This window comes from Dicentrarchus labrax, unplaced genomic scaffold (assembly GCF_905237075.1).
Source record: "Dicentrarchus labrax unplaced genomic scaffold, dlabrax2021, whole genome shotgun sequence".
In the NCBI taxonomy this organism is placed as follows: Eukaryota; Metazoa; Chordata; class Actinopteri; family Moronidae; genus Dicentrarchus; species Dicentrarchus labrax.
Genome location: NW_026136716.1, coordinates 10,833,821 through 10,853,833, shown reverse-complemented (window position 1 = coordinate 10,853,833; position 20,013 = coordinate 10,833,821). Strand labels below are relative to the sequence as shown.

General features: G+C 42.6%; 1 protein-coding gene across 3 annotated transcripts; it reads left to right on the top strand.

Annotated features, from left to right (window-relative positions):
- Positions 1 to 1,221: 1,221 nt before the first annotated feature.
- On the top strand, positions 1,222 to 18,121 carry slitrk6 (SLIT and NTRK-like family, member 6). 3 transcript variants are annotated; one of them, XM_051427821.1, is made up of 2 exons: positions 1,222 to 1,781; positions 14,096 to 18,121. In XM_051427821.1, exon 2 carries the CDS (start codon positions 14,111 to 14,113, stop codon positions 16,649 to 16,651), a length of 2,541 nt encoding a protein of 846 aa, XP_051283781.1. In that variant the 5' UTR covers positions 1,222 to 1,781; positions 14,096 to 14,110; the 3' UTR covers positions 16,652 to 18,121. The 3 variants fall into 3 exon arrangements, with proteins under 3 accessions (XP_051283781.1, XP_051283784.1, XP_051283783.1); XM_051427824.1 differs by lacking the exon at positions 1,222 to 1,781 and adding an exon at positions 2,543 to 2,730; XM_051427823.1 differs by lacking the exon at positions 1,222 to 1,781 and adding an exon at positions 3,443 to 3,700.
- The last annotated feature ends 1,892 nt before the right edge of the window (positions 18,122 to 20,013 follow it).

Genomic DNA, 20,013 nt, shown 5'->3' with positions numbered 1-20,013 from the left:
TTGTGTGTTTTGTGAATGGGTTTAACGCTGGAGTAGGCACTTCGTTTGTTGTGGGGGCGGCCGGCGGGGGTGTTCTGAAATTGGGCAAAGATTCCATAATTTCAGCTAACTCAGCGTATTTTAATTGAAGTGGTCTGAGATAAAACTGGACTGCAGCACCTTTTGGCTCCGTTTTCAGGCATGATGGCAGTCTGTGGTCCATCACAGGTCATTTCAGAGAGGGGCTTTCTTATTAGCTGTTTTAACAGTCTCCTTCTGCTGCCATTTGAACTTGTGGCTTGGAGAGGCTTAGTGGAGTGATACAAGGCCAAGAACATTTTGGATAGGTTTACACGAGTTTTGCCTGTTTCAGCCTTCACAGTGTCTATTGATTGACTGGATTGTTGATCTGTGGTTTGGATTACGTTGGGGATGAATGCATGAATGGGCAGATCTGCGCTCCGAGGGGGAGCCTTCATTAGGGTATACAATATCGCCCACCACTTGAGCTTCTGTGCTTTGATTACCTGCTATGAAGCAACATCAGCCTCTTCCAGTTTATCATGCAAATTGTTCATATTGGTGAAAGTAACTGTAAATCAGAAATGCGTTATCCCACGCAGTGTTGCAAAGTGAGGTATTACTTTCAAATCAAAGTAACTAATAATGTATTACATTTACATTCAAACTTGCCCAAAACTGTAGGTATGTGTGTATTATAGTGCATTAGTTTCATCCTTTGGGCTTGGTTCTGCAGCCAGGCTATTTAAAGCCCATCAATGCAAGTTCTTTTTTTTCCTTGGTATTGTAAGAGCCTCGGAGAGGAGGAGCTCTGTATAACTGCTACTGAGCTTCCCCAGCTGTATCAAAGATAGCCAGATATAGACAGGGAAATACCGGAAGTTGAGTAATTTTCCCCATCTAAATAAAACTGGAAATATATAAGCAGTTACAGTTACAGAATCCCCATTTGATTTCTCTTTTCTTTTTTCTTTGCAATTGTTAAACATAGGGTTAAACTCTATACTTAGTCATCTTGCTTATATAATGTCTACTCAAAAAAAAAAAAAAAATGTGAAACTAGTATAAAGGAAAATACATTCGGAGCGTATGTACACTTAGCCCTATGCTTTTACTCTGAAAGGCACCGCCGGAACTCGTGCTATACACCGCGCCTGCGTTGACGCTCCGTCCCCTCTCTGTCAGTCCACCTCTACAGCATGCAAATTACTGAGCAACTCCAATATAACGCAGATTGGTTAACTACACAGAGCGCGCGGCGCGGCGCGAGAGCAAACACGCTGTGCGCGCTTTCATTACTGTGAGTGGACTGTAGAAAGGTGGAAGAAAACCTTTATCCAATCACAATACTGTCTTCTTCTCGTCGGTCGAACCTGCAACTTAATCATAATTAATTCTGGGGAAGCTGCGGGAGGAGGGCTACTCTCCTCATCCCGGGACCGGAGTGAAAACCTCACCGCAAGCTCCTCTTGCAAAGGAATAATTAGCAGCCTCGGTGTGTGTGTGTGTGACAGGCTGTATCGGACTCAAGAAAAGGCTGGTGGACCGGAGAGGACAAGTGTGGACCGGCGGACCTTGTGAAGTTTTAGTGTGACAGCCTGTTTTTTTTTTTTTTTTTAAAGAAGGAGCGCGGCGGACCGGAGAGAAAGTGTTGTGGAGGTTATAGCCCCCCCCCTCCGCCCCGCCACCCCCAGTCAATGCGTCGGCTCCCGGTGTCTACTGATGGACTGAGCACGGTGGCTTTCGGACCAGCTCCCCCTCGTTTTCAGCAGTTTTAGTCGGTAAGCCACAAAGCCGAGTCCTTTTTTATGTGTTTATCTTAAATATTGAATTTTAATGTGCTCAATTACTTTTATTTTTATTTTAACAATTCTAGACCAGGTGGGCTTTATTTAAAGAGGGCTTCTCTGTGCTGTTATTTTAGCCTAACTAAAGAATCCAGGTGTCCATTAAGGACAGGTTCAAACTAGCTAAAGTATGCTATTGAGCAGCCCCCTCTTCATTTTTGACCCGACAATGTACAGTATATGAACGGACCTGTCAACGCAGACCTAAAGCAATTTATCACTCGAATGATTTTAGGAGTAGAGAAAGTCTTGTAGGAAGCAAAGTGCCTGGACTTGACGGGAAGGTGACAGAGGCTGGTGAGTTTTCCCGAGGGTCCTCCATTAACTACCTCGAGCACACCTGGCTGCTTGCCCACACGCAGTTACTGTATCCTACGGCGCTGTGCAGCCTTATGGCGAGAGAGAGAGAGACTTGGTGCTGTGCCTACACGGTGCTTTTATTAGCCTCAGAAAATCCCTAAAAACTTTCCCCTAAGTCGCCATTACCGGATTTTAACAGAAAAATATAGACATCTGCTTGAAAGCTGATTTAAATGTCCAATAGTTGGCGTTTAGCCACAGCTAAATATAGCGGTGGCGTATGAATATTTATAATTATCGTTAGTGGTCGCAGGTGTGTTTAATAGAGACGGCGTCACGACTTGCAACAGCCAATCAGAAAGCAGGATATCTGCTCCATCAGAGGCACGTTTTGCCTGGCACACACTCATTTAAAGTCATCAGGCGTTGTACAGTACTGTTAACATTGAGCAGGCGTTCCTGGCCATACTGTAGATCACGACTGATTAAATACATCTTTACTGCATTCCAGCCTAATTGAATCATTTTGCACTTTGTCCTGCAGGACTGTTTTTTTTTTTTTTTTTAATTTCTCCACGTGAGGGTGAGTCCTATTTAAGTGCAAGTTAATGAAGGAAGGAAGTGTCTAATTAGCTTTAAGCTGCGAATTGCATAATTGAGTTTGGAGCCCAATTTTTTGCTTGGGTGACTCAATGGTTAATAATCTAACAGCTTAGTTAGACGTGCTCCATAACATACATGGACGAGCTGCTTGAGCCTAATGTGTCGGAATAACTTGAGGTTAAATATTGATTGATGGTCTGTGTGGGCCAAACTATGGATGATTCACAAGGGAAGTTTTTGTATGCTGCTGTACTCCCCTGCTTTCCCCCAGCAGTGTATTATTAGCAATATATCTGCATATAATTATCTTTATAACGACAGATATCTCCCTCTTTTCTCCAGCTTTAAAAGGTCCAATGGCTCAATCCCAATAATCAACCAACCACAGATCATTTCTGACCCCTACTGAACAAATGTGTGTTTTTAAAAGAAAATGTTGCTGTAATGTGTGAAATGGTGTAAAAGGCAATCGGTCCGACCTGCGCTGCCGTGTGCAGTTTTTAAGAGAATCAGCTCAGGGGCAGAGCAAGGGAGGGGAGGCATTGTGAAACTTTATTAAAGCACACTGCTTTCAGACAGAGAAAGCCTGCAGATATATTGGAGAGCCTCTGCTTCTCTTAGACACAGAGAAAGTAGGCAGCACTAGCCCACAGAATATTGAATCAGTCAAAGGAAAAAAAAAAGAAGGGCTGGAACAAGGGGCAAGGGAGTTGAACTATCTCTTGCCTCTTGAGTGGGCGGATGTCATAATTATCATTTCTCCAGGATTGCGGTGGAGGGCCGCGGGCGCTGGCAGAATCTCTGCAGATATGTGGGTGTAGTGGTGGTGTCGACCCTGTAGGGCAAGCCACATCACTTCCAATACAGAGGAAAAAGGGACAAGTCCCACCATAATTGGAGCCTGGGAACACTGCAGGGTGCTCTGGGAAGTTGATAGACGGCCACAGCTCGTACGTATACACACACAGACACACACAAACAAGGCCGGGGACGCGTGCATGCGCACGCACGAGCAAAACACACACGCGCACGCAAAAGCAATAGAGTGCAAGGGGCTCTAATCTGCTATCCCATGTCAGGCTGAAATGAAACAACCCTTGGCTGGACGCAACAAGTCTCACTATCTCGTATTCTCCGTCTCAGCCTCCCTCTCATTCTCTGTTTCAGCCCCCCGAGCAAAAAGCAGCCTGACTTTCAGTATTAGTGGATGCACGCAACTGTTGGTTGGTGACCTCCAAGTGAATAGGGAGAAAGGGAGAGAAAATAAAGAGGAGTCTCTTGTGCCACTAAGCCAGGTCTTAGCATCTGATGCTGTGTGTTGCAGTGATGTACAGCTGGTGTAAATTGGACTAAATGACCAGGTATGATGACTAATGTTGTGAAATGCACTCCCTGCAAAATGCTTTCAATGGAATTGTCAGACGAGGCATTCTGTCTTATTAAAACTAGCTCTTGCTGGTTTGTGCTTAGTCACTCCATGTTGTATCGCTGTTGTCCAGGAGTGTGTCTCCAATACCTGAAAGAAAATAACTTCTTTCACTAAAAGCTCGTCTCGCTATAAAGCTCTCTGTCAGGAGATGTATAGGAGGAGGGAGCTTCAGGCCAGCGGACCTCTTATTGGAGTCTGGTGAGTCGATAGACTCCTCGCAGGGCTGCAGAGCCAACGTAGGAACTGCACTTAAAATCATTTCAACACAACAAATTCATGATTTTTTTAAAAGTTACTGATCAATGTTTTAAACTGACATTTTACAGAAATACAATGCACAATGCAACAAAGTTTCATTGTCTACTCTTTCAGGCATTCATGACAGGTGCTGAGTCTATCTGTCTATCTGTCTATCTGTCTGTGTGTCTTGCTGAGTGTGTTATAAATATTGGAAAACCTGCTGTTTGGAAAGTAGCACATAGAGTATGATGGGTTGTGGTTAGCGTTCTGATGAAATGCTCAGTGAGCAGATTATTTAGGACAATAAACAGCCCGCTGCCTTTGTTTGAAATGCCACACTCCCTTCTGTTGCATCAACGTCACGTGTGATAGGCCCACATTTCTTTCGCCAGACGTGTGATATGCGCTGTGTTGTCTGTAAATGCATTTATCTGGCTTCTGTTATGATTCGAAGCATTTTAAGATGCCTGGCAGTAAGCCATCCCAAACACAAACAGGGAATTATGGGTGTTGAGACGTTTTTTGATGTGACTTTGAAGCTTTTGTTCTTCTAACAGGTTTTAACAGGAGCTTTTAGAATGCTGTCCAGCTTCTGTAATTGCCCGCTGTGGCATTCCTACTTAATTGGTCTTGAAAGGTCTTGTTCAGTAGGCCGGTGCAGGTCAGCTCAAGTCTCTGTAGCTGCTCAGTCATCAGACACTCAATTAACTCAGTACCTGATCTTAAAAAAAAAAAAAAGCGTGGGGGCAGAAAAACAAGATACCTTGAGCTAAATCTGCATTAAAGTTGTTGCCTTACGCGTGTACTTGAATAGATTTATTTAAAGCTTCTCTAGACAAGGCTTTTATGTAAAAATATACCTGTTTTATCAGGCACTGCAATACTAAAAAGCCTTACCCCCCCCCCCCCTTACTGAGATTCCCTAGCTTTGTCCTGTCAAATCAAAACTTTGAAGCGTTGCAGTTTTTGAAGTTCATGACCATCATGCAGGTTTTTTAATCCCCCGCTCCTTGTGTTGTGGAAAAACATAAGCAAACGTCCCATTATGTGAAAGTATGATGAACTGTACTTGGATCATACACTAATTTGCAAACAGACTTGTACAGACTTGACATCTATCAATCTTTCTTTCTTCTAACCAGCTTATCCTGTTGAGGGCCTGCGAGTGTAGCTATTTTCCAGTCCTCTGTGAATCTGTTTTCTACCCATCAACCCAGAGGCTCCGTCTCCATCTGTGGACTGTTTAAGTCTGGCAGCTTCAATGAGTCCTGTTATTTCTGTTGGTCATGGACTGGATTTCCTTCAGGCGTGTGCATCAGTCCGCTCTCAGGGTGTCAAATGGGTGGAGTTTTGTTCTACTGGCTCTGCATCATAAAGCAACTTAAACTGATCCCAGTGTGACAGAGGAATGAATTATGGAAGTGTCTAGTGAATAAACAGGGAGAGGGCAGAGCTGAAAGAGACTCAGAAGAGGGGGAATACACGATCCAACCAGTGATTTTCTGTCAGATGTAAAACTTGCCAGCGCACGTTTCCCAAACAGTGAAAGATAGTCTGTGACTTTGTGCTAATCTTCCGTCCTGTTTTGACTTTTTCTTCACCACAAGACCTGAGGGAACTTTGGGTAGGTTTTTGCAAGGTTAGCTGAAAGCTAATCCACAGGGCTTAATGCTGGGCCACCACTGTCTTGTTTTATTTATTTAGAACTTTTTTCATTGGTCTCAGAGACGTGCATTCGCTCTAGCGCTGTCACGATATCTACTTTTGTAGAAAACATTGCCCTGGAAATAATTGGGATAAACGATATCATTGTCATTTTAAGACCCTTTTTATGCCACTAATAATGCAGGTACACCCTTTTAAAGAGAACTTTTAATTCTCAAGAATGTTCAGACATTGAAATGGACGTGATTATTAAATATTAAAATATCCTAAATAAATAAAACGTAAAATAAAACCACACAATTAAAACCATAAATAAAGTTAAATCTTGGGCAACAAAATGTTTAAGAATGTTGTCAAAGGCTGCTGAATTCTGCAGAAACACTTATAGCAGTAATAGTCTGGATGATAGCACTGTTACCATTAGTGAAATATATACAAACATATACAAATACACATGCCATGTTTATTTTATTTTTTTTATAGTAGACTTCTAACTAATTGTCACTTGAACAGATACCAATCAGCTGTTGCTAATGGTTACAGCCACTAGCAGATGTGGTCTTAAAATCAGATTATGACTTTATAGTAGTTTGTCCAATTAGTAAACTCGGCAGGGCTCTGTTGATGAACTGTGAACATATAGTATTCAAAGTAGTTCTGCATCTGCCAATTAAGGATGCCACAGTCACAAGAACTACATGCATGGCACTGTAATCTGTCATAAAACAGATTGTACTTGAGTCTTAGAGCGTGTTTTAGTAATTGCAGGCACATAGGCGTCCATGTTATGCATATGTAATAGTTTATAGATTTAAACCTGCATCAAAAGTAGATCCATGTATTTTTGTTTTTACTGATGCAATGAATAAATATTAAATTTTTTGGCTTGTTTAGAACAAAATGAAGGAAATTGTTCACAGAATGAGATGCATATTTGGTGGACAACATAAACCATGCTTTGATTAGCCACTTAGTCCTGTTGTGGCGACACTACAGAATGTTCTAGGTGGTGCCCTTCATATTGTTTATTCCTCAATAAGCAGGTCTGTCTACCTAGAATGTGTGGCTCCTTTGAGACTGAAGTTTGTTTATCAGACAGCCAATCTCCACCTATTTATGGAGTGAATCATAAGACTGTCATTACTGCTGCCCTGTGGCCTTTTTACTGAGGGTGGCTACTCCTTTTAAATGGGCAATTCAGCTGAGAACAGATAAAGACGAAGAGACTCGATGTCCTACATAATCGTACTAACTTCAAGTGTAATACGCAAGACTTGCTGAATATTTCTAGACTAATAACTCAACCTTAAATTGTGTCACTGTGCAACAATCATAACAAAAACTGTATTAGAATACATTTGATCGCATATTTGCTTCTCTTGTGATGTGCCAGACTTTTCAGACACAGCTGCCCCTGGACTGAGGATTCTGAATGGATTCACCAGTCCTGCTGGGCTCTGGTGTCACTCCTGAATTAAATGTAAGGGACAATAATGTACATAGAAAATGTACAGCTGCTTGGTGCAGATGTCTTTCCTTACAAAACGTACCTTGATGCCACAATACACTGGTGTAATCTGCCTGCTCATTTGTGGAGAACTAATTACTGCGCATTAGTTAAACAGACCATTTGAAATGCAAGCCTACTAAATCGCGCTTGCCAGGGAAGCCAAGCCCCCCCCCCTTCCCCATGCAGTCTTTGTGCTTCTATTATTAGTTCTATCATGCATATGTTGCTATCACAAATGAAGGCCCACCAGCTGAGAACAGTAAGAGAGGAAGCTATGCAGTACACAAGGTAGCTAGTTAGTATAATGTGTTTTTCTGTGTGTCGGTTTATGTTCACGTACATGTATAAGGGTTTCTGTGTGTACAGCGGTTCAGCATATCAGGCTCCGCCGCTTATATCTCGCCATATGATCAGCTGCCAGCTGTTAGAACTGCTGCGTGACACGGGAAAGCGCACAGCTGATCTGACTTTTTAACAGGCCACTGATGATGTTTCTAAAGACGCAACCCTTGTAGCAGCCAGCAGAGCATGGGGCATGATCCTCGCCTCCCTGGTCCCCAAAGGCTGTGTGCCTACACACTGCCAAAGGAGCTTTGTTTCTGCATGGTAGAGCAGTTGGTGGAGGAAGTATGGGTTGCTATAGCCCAACTCCTGTCCAGATGGAGAATGTGGGGTTGATTAGTAGTTCAAAGACACAGTTTGGTCTACTTGATGTTATACTGAGTTTCCTGGGGCTGTAAATGGTGCTCAGTATGTATTGATTTTGTGGATATCTCAAAGAAAAGCAGATGAATAGGAACATAGAGGCCACTTCAGGTGCTTCCAGACATATGCATCATTCTCTGCACGTATCCTCTGACACCAGTGCCTGGCACAGATATTGAGACATAATTTGGCGTAAACTGAGATTGTTCCCTACAGAAGTTCCACTAATGAGTTTAAGAATAATATTCAGTCCAAAAACAAATTTTAACTTCGTGGAGTTCACCATCATTGTGTTGAATCCCTGTTATGGAGCACAGATTACATTTACATTTTAGCTTTTAGACATGTAGATGATACACCAGTATATTCAACACTATTTATATGGTTCCGACAAGGAACCCCAGACTTCAGTGAATTAAAATGTACTCCTTCAACCCCCCTGCTGTCAAGATCTATAAATCGCCATCACTGCAGGTAGCCTAGCAATGAGGAGGACTGAGGTCATAAAACTCTCTGAACTGAGAGGACTGTGAAGGCTTTTAAAACAGACTGAAAACCAAGAAATTCTATCCACGAGATATCCACTGGATATGTTTTAAAACACAGATATGTAGTGACTTTTATCACCCTTGACGGAGTTGGGAGATTGGCTCTATCTGTCGGGTGCCACTAGGGATAACAAGCCTTTCATACTTGTACATCAAGTTGCCTCACGCTACAGAAAAAGGAATTAGGCTCCAGCCTTATGGGCTATTTGTGGCTCCAGCATGCTTTACTTACTTTGACAGTGACAAGGACAGAACATGACTACAGCTATGTTCATATTATCTAAAAATAATGTCCTAAACCGTCAACAGGATAATGGGCACGCGACTCGGTACGGTTCAAGTCGAGGTTCATGTTGTGTGGTCACATACTGTATCTGTACTGTGTGCATCAATTCACTGTAGACTATGACAAATACTACATCTGCACTGTGTGCATCAATTCCCTGCAAACTATGATAAATGTATAGACGACAGAAATATGTGGTACTGCAGCACTCTGACCGTTTGGGGCGTGAAGTGTGCAGAATCAATAGAAAGCAAGGGCACATGTGCTTTGTGCTCTTCAGTAAAGATTACGTGCTCAGTGCGACCCCTGGCTTTCCAATGGTTCAGCGAATACCATTGTCTCGCAGAAGGTTTGTCAAAGTCAGACCGAGTGATGACCATTTGTATCGCAAAACAGGACAGACCGGACAGTTGGAAGTCAAGATATGTTTGTCAATTTTAACATAATTTTGGTTTGTAATTAGAATAGTGCATGCTGTGAGTTGGGCTCATCATCAAAACTGGCAATATACCTACCATTATTGCTTATTCAAATCACTAGGGCTGCAACTAACGATTCATTTCCTTATCAATTAATCTGCTGAAAATCTCCTAATAGTGAATACTGTCTTTAAATGTCCGGTTTTGTCAGTCCAAAACCCAAAGAGATTTAGTTTGATATGATTATAAACTGAGAAAAACAGGATTATGACAATATATAATATAAATATATGACAATTATTTCTCTATCAATCCTGATTATGGCATTTTAATTGTAGTTTATTAGACAGCCAAGAAGGAAAATAAAGTAGAAAATAATATTTTAGGTGCACGAGGTGATGTTGGTCATACAGTACGGTGCAGCATCATGGAGCCAGGGTGGTGAACCCACTTTCCTGCCCTATGTTGGCTGCCCTACCTTCCTGCAAAGAAGGTCAAACGCTCCCTTTAGGGACCAATAAAAAAAAAAAATGAAATGAAATGAATTTGAACAGTGATGTGCAGGCCTGATTAGTGATATTCTGCAGTTCATTCTGTTGGCTGTTAACACCTCAGCATTGAGCAACAGGAGTATATTATGGGCATTGATCGTCAGTGAGTATAATTCAGTCTGATCAGCATGAAGAGACGGCAGTTCCTCAGAGCAGTGTTCTGCACTGTTGAAGTATCTGCGTGTCATACGGACATGTGTGTTCGTGACTGTGGGTCGCTGGAAAGACAAAGAAGAAGCCTCGTCACGGTGACATGTTATACTCATGAGGGCACATTGTACTTCTATGATATTATGGAGCACTTCAATGCACTGGAACAATGCAATTTATAGTTGGCCCAAATAAAGCATGGTTATTTATGGGTCTGTAAGTGGCCAAAGTCTATTGTGTATGTTACAGAGCCTGCAGAAATACTTCAGCAGAAAATGCATGATAGATATTCTAGCTTCCCCCCTGCTGTCTTTCCCTCTGCAGCTCTGTACTAGTTTTTTCTTTTTTTTTCTAACGCATCCCATTTGATGTTGGACGATGAGTTGGCTTCACACACATGCATGAGGGGAGATCTCACAGGGCTTCAGTAGATCTCTAATTGAATTGTCTGAACAGCAAGAGATGCACATTTGAATTCGAAAAAGAGAGCGGAGTGGAAGACCGGCACCGGAAGAGCGTTTCATCTCTCCTGCCGGTCACGGCGAGTTCCATGCAACATTGATTACCTGGAAAAATGGATCAGTTAGAGAAGTCTGTTTGAAATACAGGAGAACGAGCGCACGACGCTAATGCCGTTCCATATCTGCCCTCAGCAGCAGCGTTATCGCGCAGTGTGCGATAACATCTGTCAATAGTCGGTTTCATTTCGCATTGTGTTAGGAGCTATCAGGGTCACAGAGGTGAGTGCCTTGGGTACCATGACCACCACCAGACTTCTGGGGAAAAAAAAAAAACCAAGCATACAGATAAGTAATGAAAAGAAAATGGCCAAAGATATTCTTTGGTGGCATGTTTTGGAGCCATTTTGTTATCACTATGCAAACAATGCATATTTAATAGGTTTGACAAATTAGATTTCTGCGTTTCATTATATTTCACCATATTATCTTCCAAGGATAAACATTGGTAATTGGGGCTCATAGATAATCATATCTCCCAATGTTCGGCCTATTATTGGCTCAAGATGGTCATTTCTTAGCTTGCCAGAGACTTTTAAAAATACGGGAGACTTCACAAGACTTCACGTTTATAATCTTCTCCTGCATTTTCACATCTTCATCTCAAAATGGGAAATAAGCAACATTAACGCAGGTCTCGTTATCCTATTTTCCAGGTCTGTATCTTTGTGAATACACATAAATATTACATCAAAGGCTTACTTTGGTTGATACTGTAAAATGAATATCACTAACACACTTAAAAGTTTCAATTCTGTAAGATATATGAAAGGTTTCCTTCTTAAATGCAGAATAGTTGTCTGAACGTCACTGTTTGTCATTTCAGAAATATATTTTCAAACTCCAATTTTATGTACTCAGTTACTGGCTTTTACTTTTCATTTTTAAAGACTTTTCAGCATTGTGTCCCCCTATTGTTGTTGTACTGTCGTACAGGCTGACTTGCAGCACTGGCTGTCCCTGGAGGCGAGAACATGCAACTAATTATTCTGCTGTATTCTGTCTGATGTTGTGGTGATTCCCTGTAGAAACTAGTGAGAGGGTTTTAATGCATTTAGTTTGTGAACTTTTTCACTCTGCTGGCAGGTTGTTGGCAATATTTATAGAGATTTATTTATAAAATGATTTTTGTAAGAGGAGTTTGTTTTTAATTTTTTCTTCATGTGATGATAATGAGTCCCATAGTCTCTGGTATACTCTGTAATATTGCTGTGTTTCCCAGGTCTGCGGGGAGTGTGAGTCCATCATTTGTGGCGGAAAAGTTTAGGGTGACCTTGGCGTATATGCCGGAATACATCAAAGATGTTGGAAATAGTGTTGACTTGGTTTTCATCAATAATTTTGACTCCAACTGACAGCACAATATGTTTTGAGACACAAATAGGCAAAAAGGTGAAAGAGAAGCAGGAGTTACAATATAAGACTCCTTCAAGTTCAGCTTTTGTCTTCGAGGGGTTTGGTTGTCGCCTTGGATGCTGTCCACATTGTATGTGGCGTAGAGCTGCAACAATTAGTTGATTTAATTGATTAGTTAACCACTATTAAATAAAGTATTTTGATAATGTGTGGGGTTGGCCAGCCTTTCAGCTGGAATGGATGTTTATTGTGATGTTTCTTTAATGTTACGCTTCTCTGATTTATAGTCGGGCTGTAGCAAGTATTTAAATGAATGGGGTGCGTAGGTACATGGGATGATTTGCATTCTGCATGTGTGTCGTCAGGGTAGTCCAATCACTATTCCAAACCACATTTTATGCTACGCCACTTGCTGCAGGGCACACGCAATTGCAAACACCCCCTGAAAATGTGCCCTACGTCTCATTGACTTTCAATAGGGAGGAAGCATTTTCTGGTCAAAAGAGGGTCGAGTACCATTTCTAGTTGGATCATGAGTCAGAGGTTTCAGCCTCTGACAAACACTGCTCTCCACAAGCCGTATCGGCTCAACTTGCCTAGTCTTGTCAGAACGGAGCTTTCCAGATGCTAATCGGATTCGTTAAGGAGAACATCTGTCCCTTCCTGTCATCTTCCCATGTCTTATCTCTTTGAAGATTTCCGTTAGTTAACAGTGGGTACCGAGTTATCCCCGATCAAGGCAAGATGTCTATACTCCTCCACCAGTCCCCTGAGAGTGATCTTGCCTTTGATCCATTGTGATTTTAGTCAAATGAATGTAATGGATTGAGATGTGCTGCCGTGGCGCTCTCATCATTACAATCACATTTCAGCATTTCCCTTGTCATTCAACATAAATCCCGCGTGCGATGATGTATGAGTTGGTTGAACTTGTTTTTAATGGACAGTGCTGTCTGTGTGCTCCTGCAGATGCTTTTGTCACTGCATGGAGACGAGTTTGGAACAGTGGAACAACACAATCACATTAACGCTTCAAGGAATCAGACTGATGGATATTCGGTTTGTGATTAGTTCACTTTCAGTCAGGTCCAGTGAGAGTTAGTTAGTTGAACCATAAAGACATGATCGCACATTTTGGGTTCTTTGTTTAGGGATTCCTGTTATAGATGTTACTTTGACATGGACTGAAATAACTTGTGCATTCGTATGACTCACACCGAGTAAGTCTTTGTTCAGATGAGTCTGCACAGAAAGGGCAGAAGATTCAGTCAGATGAGAAAGTCATTTCTTTAAATGTGCCATTATCCCACTGTGAGTCACTGGAAAGAGATGCTGTCTTACTGTCATTGCTCACCCTGGGAAATGTATTTACTCATTGGTAAAGTGCAGTGTCCTGTTAGATACCGTGGATTCTGATGACTGTTTTATGTGCATTATTAGGACTCCCATTAGCTGCAACACTCGGTTTAACTCCCATTCCTCAAGTCTATCCAGGACATTGCAAAGTAGTATACAGGCCACACAGGGATAAAACATTAAGTGAAAAAAACAGATATTTAAAACTCAGTATTCCTTTTAGAGAATTAAAAGAGTGTGGAACGGTCAGCATATAAACACTGTTTTTCCTGTTATATATTTTTCATGCATGTTAACTTTACAAAGACAATTCCACACTACACAGACTCTTTCATCCTTGAGGAGTGACTTCCCTTCATGCATGTGATGTACCCATGAATGTAATTTTACGCTATTACACTTTTACACACAACATCCAAAGTTCATGTATTGTAACACATGAAATTTGTATGACATTTGGAGCAATGGGATTCAGTATCATTTAACAGAGTGACTCAGAACAATACATTTAATTTGTCAAACTTTGCATGACTTATAAAACAATGTACACTTAATGTTCTTTTTTTTTTTCTCCCCACCCCTTCTGCCCATGTTTCTGTCCTTTCTTCACAGATATCTCAGACCGAAATGGTGCCCTGTGTCATTTTCATCGCCTTGTTTCTCACTGCGGCCCGATCCCAAGATATCCATCCCTCACAGGCGTCATCATCCTCTATTAGTGAGTCTTGTGACTCCTTGTGCTCCTGTGAGGGAAAAGATGGCATCCTTCATCTTAACTGCGAGCAGAGAAACATCAGCAAAATCTCCCAAATCAAAGTCCCGTCAGGTGTGCCCTTCCACCTGAACCTTTACAAAAATGACTTGGTTGAGCTCCGCGCCGAGGAAATGGAAGGGCTTAAAAATGCCCTTTCGCTGCACATTGGGGGTAATAGCATACAAGAACTGGAACCGGGGGTCTTTAGCACTCTCGGTTCACTGAAAAAACTCCACATAAATAGCAATTTCCTCGTCACTCTGAAAGAGGATACTTTCCAAGGCCTTGTGAATTTGGAGTTTCTCCAGGCCGACACGAATTTCATTCGGGTCATCGAGCCGGGAGCCTTCAACAAACTGATCCGCCTCAAGGTCCTCATCCTCAATGATAATTCCATCGAGTTTTTACCAAGCAACATTTTCCGGTTCGTGCCCCTCACCCACCTGGACTTACGTGGCAACAAGCTCCAGACGCTGCCCTTTGTGGGGTTTTTGGAGCACATCGGACGGATAATGGAACTTCTCCTGGAGGACAATGAGTGGGTCTGTGACTGTGATATTTTGCATTTAAAAATCTGGATGGAGAACATGAGGGCCCAGTCAGCGATTGGGGATGTGGTCTGCAGCACACCGCATCACCTTAAGGGCACCATTCTGGCTAAAGTCAAGCGGGATGTTCTCTGCCCATCTCATGCAGATATTAACCTGGAGGAGCCGTCAAAGTCACTGGACATGGTTGTTACTCCCTCATCCAAAGTGTCTCAGATTCCCAAGTTGAGCAACGCCAAAGATGACGCAAAGGTACCGACGCCGTCTCACATTCCTGGCAGTCCTTGTGTGGAGCACTGTTCCTGTCACAATCACCCTGTGGCAGGGTTTTTGATGCATTGTCAAGATAGAGGAATTCAAAAGCTATCGGATATCGGAATACTTCAGCAAAGCCCCACTAAACTAGTGCTGACAGGAAATATGATTCAGAAACTCTTGAAGTTTGATTTTGTCACATACGATAGTTTAGAAATGCTCAACTTGGCGAACAACAGAATTGATTACATTGATAATGAAACTTTCCTCAGCTTGAGCAGTTTGAAAAAGCTGTATTTGAATGGCAACAGAATTGAAAAGCTGTTCTCCACAATGTTTGTGGGGTTGCACAACCTCGAATACCTGTATCTGGAATACAACCTTATCAAAGAGATTGCTCCAGGCACATTTAATCCCCTGCCAAACCTGAAGCTGTTGTCATTAAATAACAACCTGCTCAGCTCTCTTCCAGCGCAGATATTTCGCAATGTGCCCCTCGCCAAATTAAACCTGAAGAAAAATCTACTTATGCACCTGCCAGTGAGCAATGTGCTTGATCAACTTGACTCACTAGAGCAGATCTATTTAGAGGACAACCCCTGGGATTGCAGCTGTGACTTGCTCAGCCTCAAACAATGGGTGGAGAAACTCCGAAAGGACACAGTGGTGGGCTCCATTTTGTGTCACACCCCAAAGAAAGTGATGCAGGCAGAATTAAGAAGCGTTCGCCATGAGGTGCTATGTCCCGGTTTAGGGACCTACTACCCCATGTCCCCAGATGGGGAGGAGAGCACGACAGCCACACTGGGGCCTGACGGCACCGACAAAGGATTGTTCAGCTCGCTCACAGACACCGTCCCGCTCTCTGTGCTCATCTTAAGCCTTCTTATGTTTGTTCTCATGATTATATTCTGCTCGGCCGGATTGGTGGTACTGGTGGTGCACCGGCGGCGGCGAAGGGCAAAGAAAAAAGCAGCAGAGGAGCAGCCCCGAGAAAACAGCAGCAGCAGTCCCATTCACTTACACTACAGCATGTACGGGCAGAAAACGACACACCACACTCTGACACAAAGAACAGGGTCTGCCTCTCTGTACGAAGAGAGATCACACAGCCCCATCGTGCAGATCTGCCGCAACCCCACCTACTGCTCCCAGCACAAGGAGCACGACGCAGATTTGGATTACAGCATGGACGAGCCCGGCGCCAAGCACCACGTCTGCCGGAGCATCATGGAGAAGGAGAACACCTCTCCGCTCACAGGCAACCCCAGCTCCAAGTTCAGACCCATGACGGGAGAGTGCCCCGCCGAGTTCGTCACGCTCGGAAATCCCAACTCCTTGTACAGGAACATTCTGGAGAGGGAGAAGGAGCTGCAGCAGCTTGGAATAACAGAGTACCTAAGGAAAAACATGCCCCAGCTTCAGTCTGCTGTAGACATGCAGGTCCCGGGACACCAGGAGGAGTTAAAGCTAATGGAGACGATTATGTACTCGAGGCCACGCAAGGTCATGCTTGAGCAAACTAAGAATGAGTACTTTGAACTCAAGGCTAACTTGCATACTGAACCAGACTACTTGGAGGTTCTGGAGCATCAAACTGCATTTAACTGAGAGAAAACAATTCTATATATATACATATATATATTATGTTTTGAACCAAGTGCCTTGTCCTGTTTGCCCTCTCGTACTTTCCACAGTGTGAAATATATATCATGGGCACATCACTTTAAGTTTAATTGTAGCACAGAATGTAACTGGTTTTATCTTTTTGTTACTCTTTATCTGTTGACAGCCATGTTATGTAGCTGGTGAAAGGTGTAGTGTTTTTGGCCAAATGTAACTTAAAGAAGCTAGCGCAGTCTGTTGTGCGGGCCTGGGTTTAAACCATCTTCAAAATCCACTCAATCAGCTTTTTGTGATTGATTACATTTCCACGGCGCACTGCTGCCAAATGAATTGATCTGCACAGTGCACCCCCCCATCTGACATACTGGTAGAATAAAGCAGATGTCTGGAAAAGATGTGAGTGAATTTCAATCACCACTTGACCCAGAATTGCTGTTTAATCAGTGTATCCTGACTCTGGCTATGACCTGATTACACCCTCTGTCAACATAAGCCAGCTGGAATGCTGTAACCAGAATGCTCATTGTGCCAAGTGTACATTGAAAAACAGCGATATAAGAGTGTGGTTCTACTGCTATCTTCCTGTCAGTTCCTTTGATCGATCCAATACGCTGCGTACTGGCAGTCATAGGGACGTTATTTATTTTTATACAAACTGGTGATATTTACAGAAAGGATGAATTTTCTTCTATCAGTCAGTAAATGCAGCACTTAAAGTACAGTATATTATACACAACTGTAATCTTGTAAAAATGCATTGCACTAATCAAATGCCATAAGATGGTGCATGACAATCAACAGAGTCCTGCTGAAACTTTTTTTTTTGTTTTGTTTTTTAATGTCTGCCAGAAAAAATGAGCCACAAATGTGTGTGTTTGTGTGTTTGTGTGTCTGTGTGCGCGAGCGTATGTGAGAGCGCGTTTAACGTCACTTATTTATGTCTGAAAATATTCAAATAGCATTCAGGAACATCCGCTCCGTCCTCTTGCTGACACTGGCTGATCGGGAACTGTTTGAACTGGTCAGAGACGGTGGGGGGACATATTAACCCCGCCAGCACACGAATGGTTACCGACAAGCAACATTACCCAAAAAGCTCCAGTTTTTTCCACGCAGACAACCTGCCGACGGACTCCAGCCAACATTTCTGTGTTTCTCTTATTAAAAGCAATGGACTGCTGGCCGACTGACGTTCCCAACGTGGACGTTGTCAGGATTTATACTCTACACACCAACCGTACTCCCGGAAACTCATCCAACTCTGAAAACGGTTCATGTAAGCACACACTCTGTAGCTTTTCTACTCAACTAGATTTCATTATTTATTCTGTATATTTTGTATATACCTGTGTTCCATTATATCTTTTGGTTTTTGTGTGCCTTCAGTGCTGTACAGAATATAAACAGAAGTTGTAACTGATAAACAGGAAATAAAGGTATTACATAAACTTGGAACTGAATTTATGATTAGCTCGACAACAATGCGTGTCACACGTTCTATAGATCCTGTACAGGAATGTGGAGCGTCTCTGCACTGCAGCCACCCCCCAAAACAATGACATCCTCTGTCAGTGTGTTATCAGTCCTCCACAGTGCTTATGTATATGTGCATGTATGTACTTGTGTAAACACCATTTGGTTGCTTTCCTGCTGTGTGAATAATTTAACCCCCCACGATGGCTCAAACCTAGTCCTTAATCACACAACAATGGCTGCGGGGGTTTTCTTTCCACCAGCCGCGCTTTTTTTCTGCATGACTTTCATTTTCTCCCTCTCTCTGGGGAAACAGTGGACCCTCCTCTAATTCCTCCATTTTCTATCATAATTGATGTATCCGAGGCTCCTTTTGCAAGAACACACACGTAACCTCGCCTTTTGAAAGACTCTTGCGCGCGCACACACACACACACACACACACACACACACACACACACATACCCGTGCAGCACCTCGCATACAAATACAGAAACCCTACCAACATGAATAAATAAATGTTTATAGATTTGTATGCGGACACGCATCATTTAAGGGTATGCACACTCACAGAGGCAAACAGACCGGCGCACACACACACACACGCACGCGCGCACACACACAGCAAGAAAGATGAATTATCCTCTGCAGCCTGATCCTGTGAGACTCATAAGCAATATGCCTCTCCAAAGGTGAGACATTTGCAAAGTGCATAACTGTGTTCGGAGAGATTCTTTACTTTAGGGGCTAACTCCAAATAAATGCAAACACTTATGAAGTAAAGCTCAACAAGGCGCCCATTCTACAACACAGCTACACTGCTGAATGCATTTAATAAGTAAACAACCCCAACTCAAAGAACAGGTAATGAAGTATATAAAATGAGTCAGAAAGCTGATGTGTTGGCAGAAACCTTTAATCCTCAAGCAAGCATTTGAAAAGGAGAATTGTCTCCTGTAATTCATATTCACTTCACTGTCAGGATGACCCAGCCTGTAACTTAAACCTCAAAAACTTTTGTCTACTTATTTCAAGTAGATTTGATTTAGCTCTGAGAATTAGTTGAATATTTGTAAAGCAAAGAAACGGCAGAAATCCACTCTAAAACGCTGAATTATCTTACTCAGGTCTTTACTTTGGATGAGTCTCTCAACCCCGGCACTACACGTCTTATGGCCTCTGTCAGACACTTTCTGTTGAACTCGAGAACAATAACAAGATAGCAACCTCTGACTAACCTCACAGGTTTCCCCCCCCACATAAGAGTAAGTGATGTGATGAGCTTTTGATGCGCTTTACTGCATAAATTTGCACAATAATGATGAGAAATGGTGGTACATTAGGGCTAAGTACCTCTTGCTCGGTACAAGCTATGGAACCGGAGCGCTAATGACTATGGATGTTCATGTTTAGAGGCAACTGCTGCAAAGTAACACCGCCGTCCACACACTCGTGGACTTCTCTGTAATCACGGGTAATGCAATTACGTGGCGGCATGAACTATGGCGCTAATTGTAGCACTCATAATAAGCCTGAGTGTAAAGGTAACCAATGGTTAAAGATGCACATAAAATACATTGTTTACACACACACACACACACACACCAAGCACACAGGCTAGATTCGACACACCTGATCTCAAACAACACACCAGCAACCAACTGTGACTATTTACAATTCATTTGCTGTTTGTTTTGTGCACGATCCTCATCATGTGTTGTGACCTGAAATATAATTACATAGACTTTACAGCAAGGTTGTTGTTTTTTTTTTTTTTAACACATGAGCACACAAAAACAGCAGCAAATAATGCTTTTGATACCCCAAATAACACTGCATATTATTGCAATAATAGTATTTGCGTTGCCTCCATT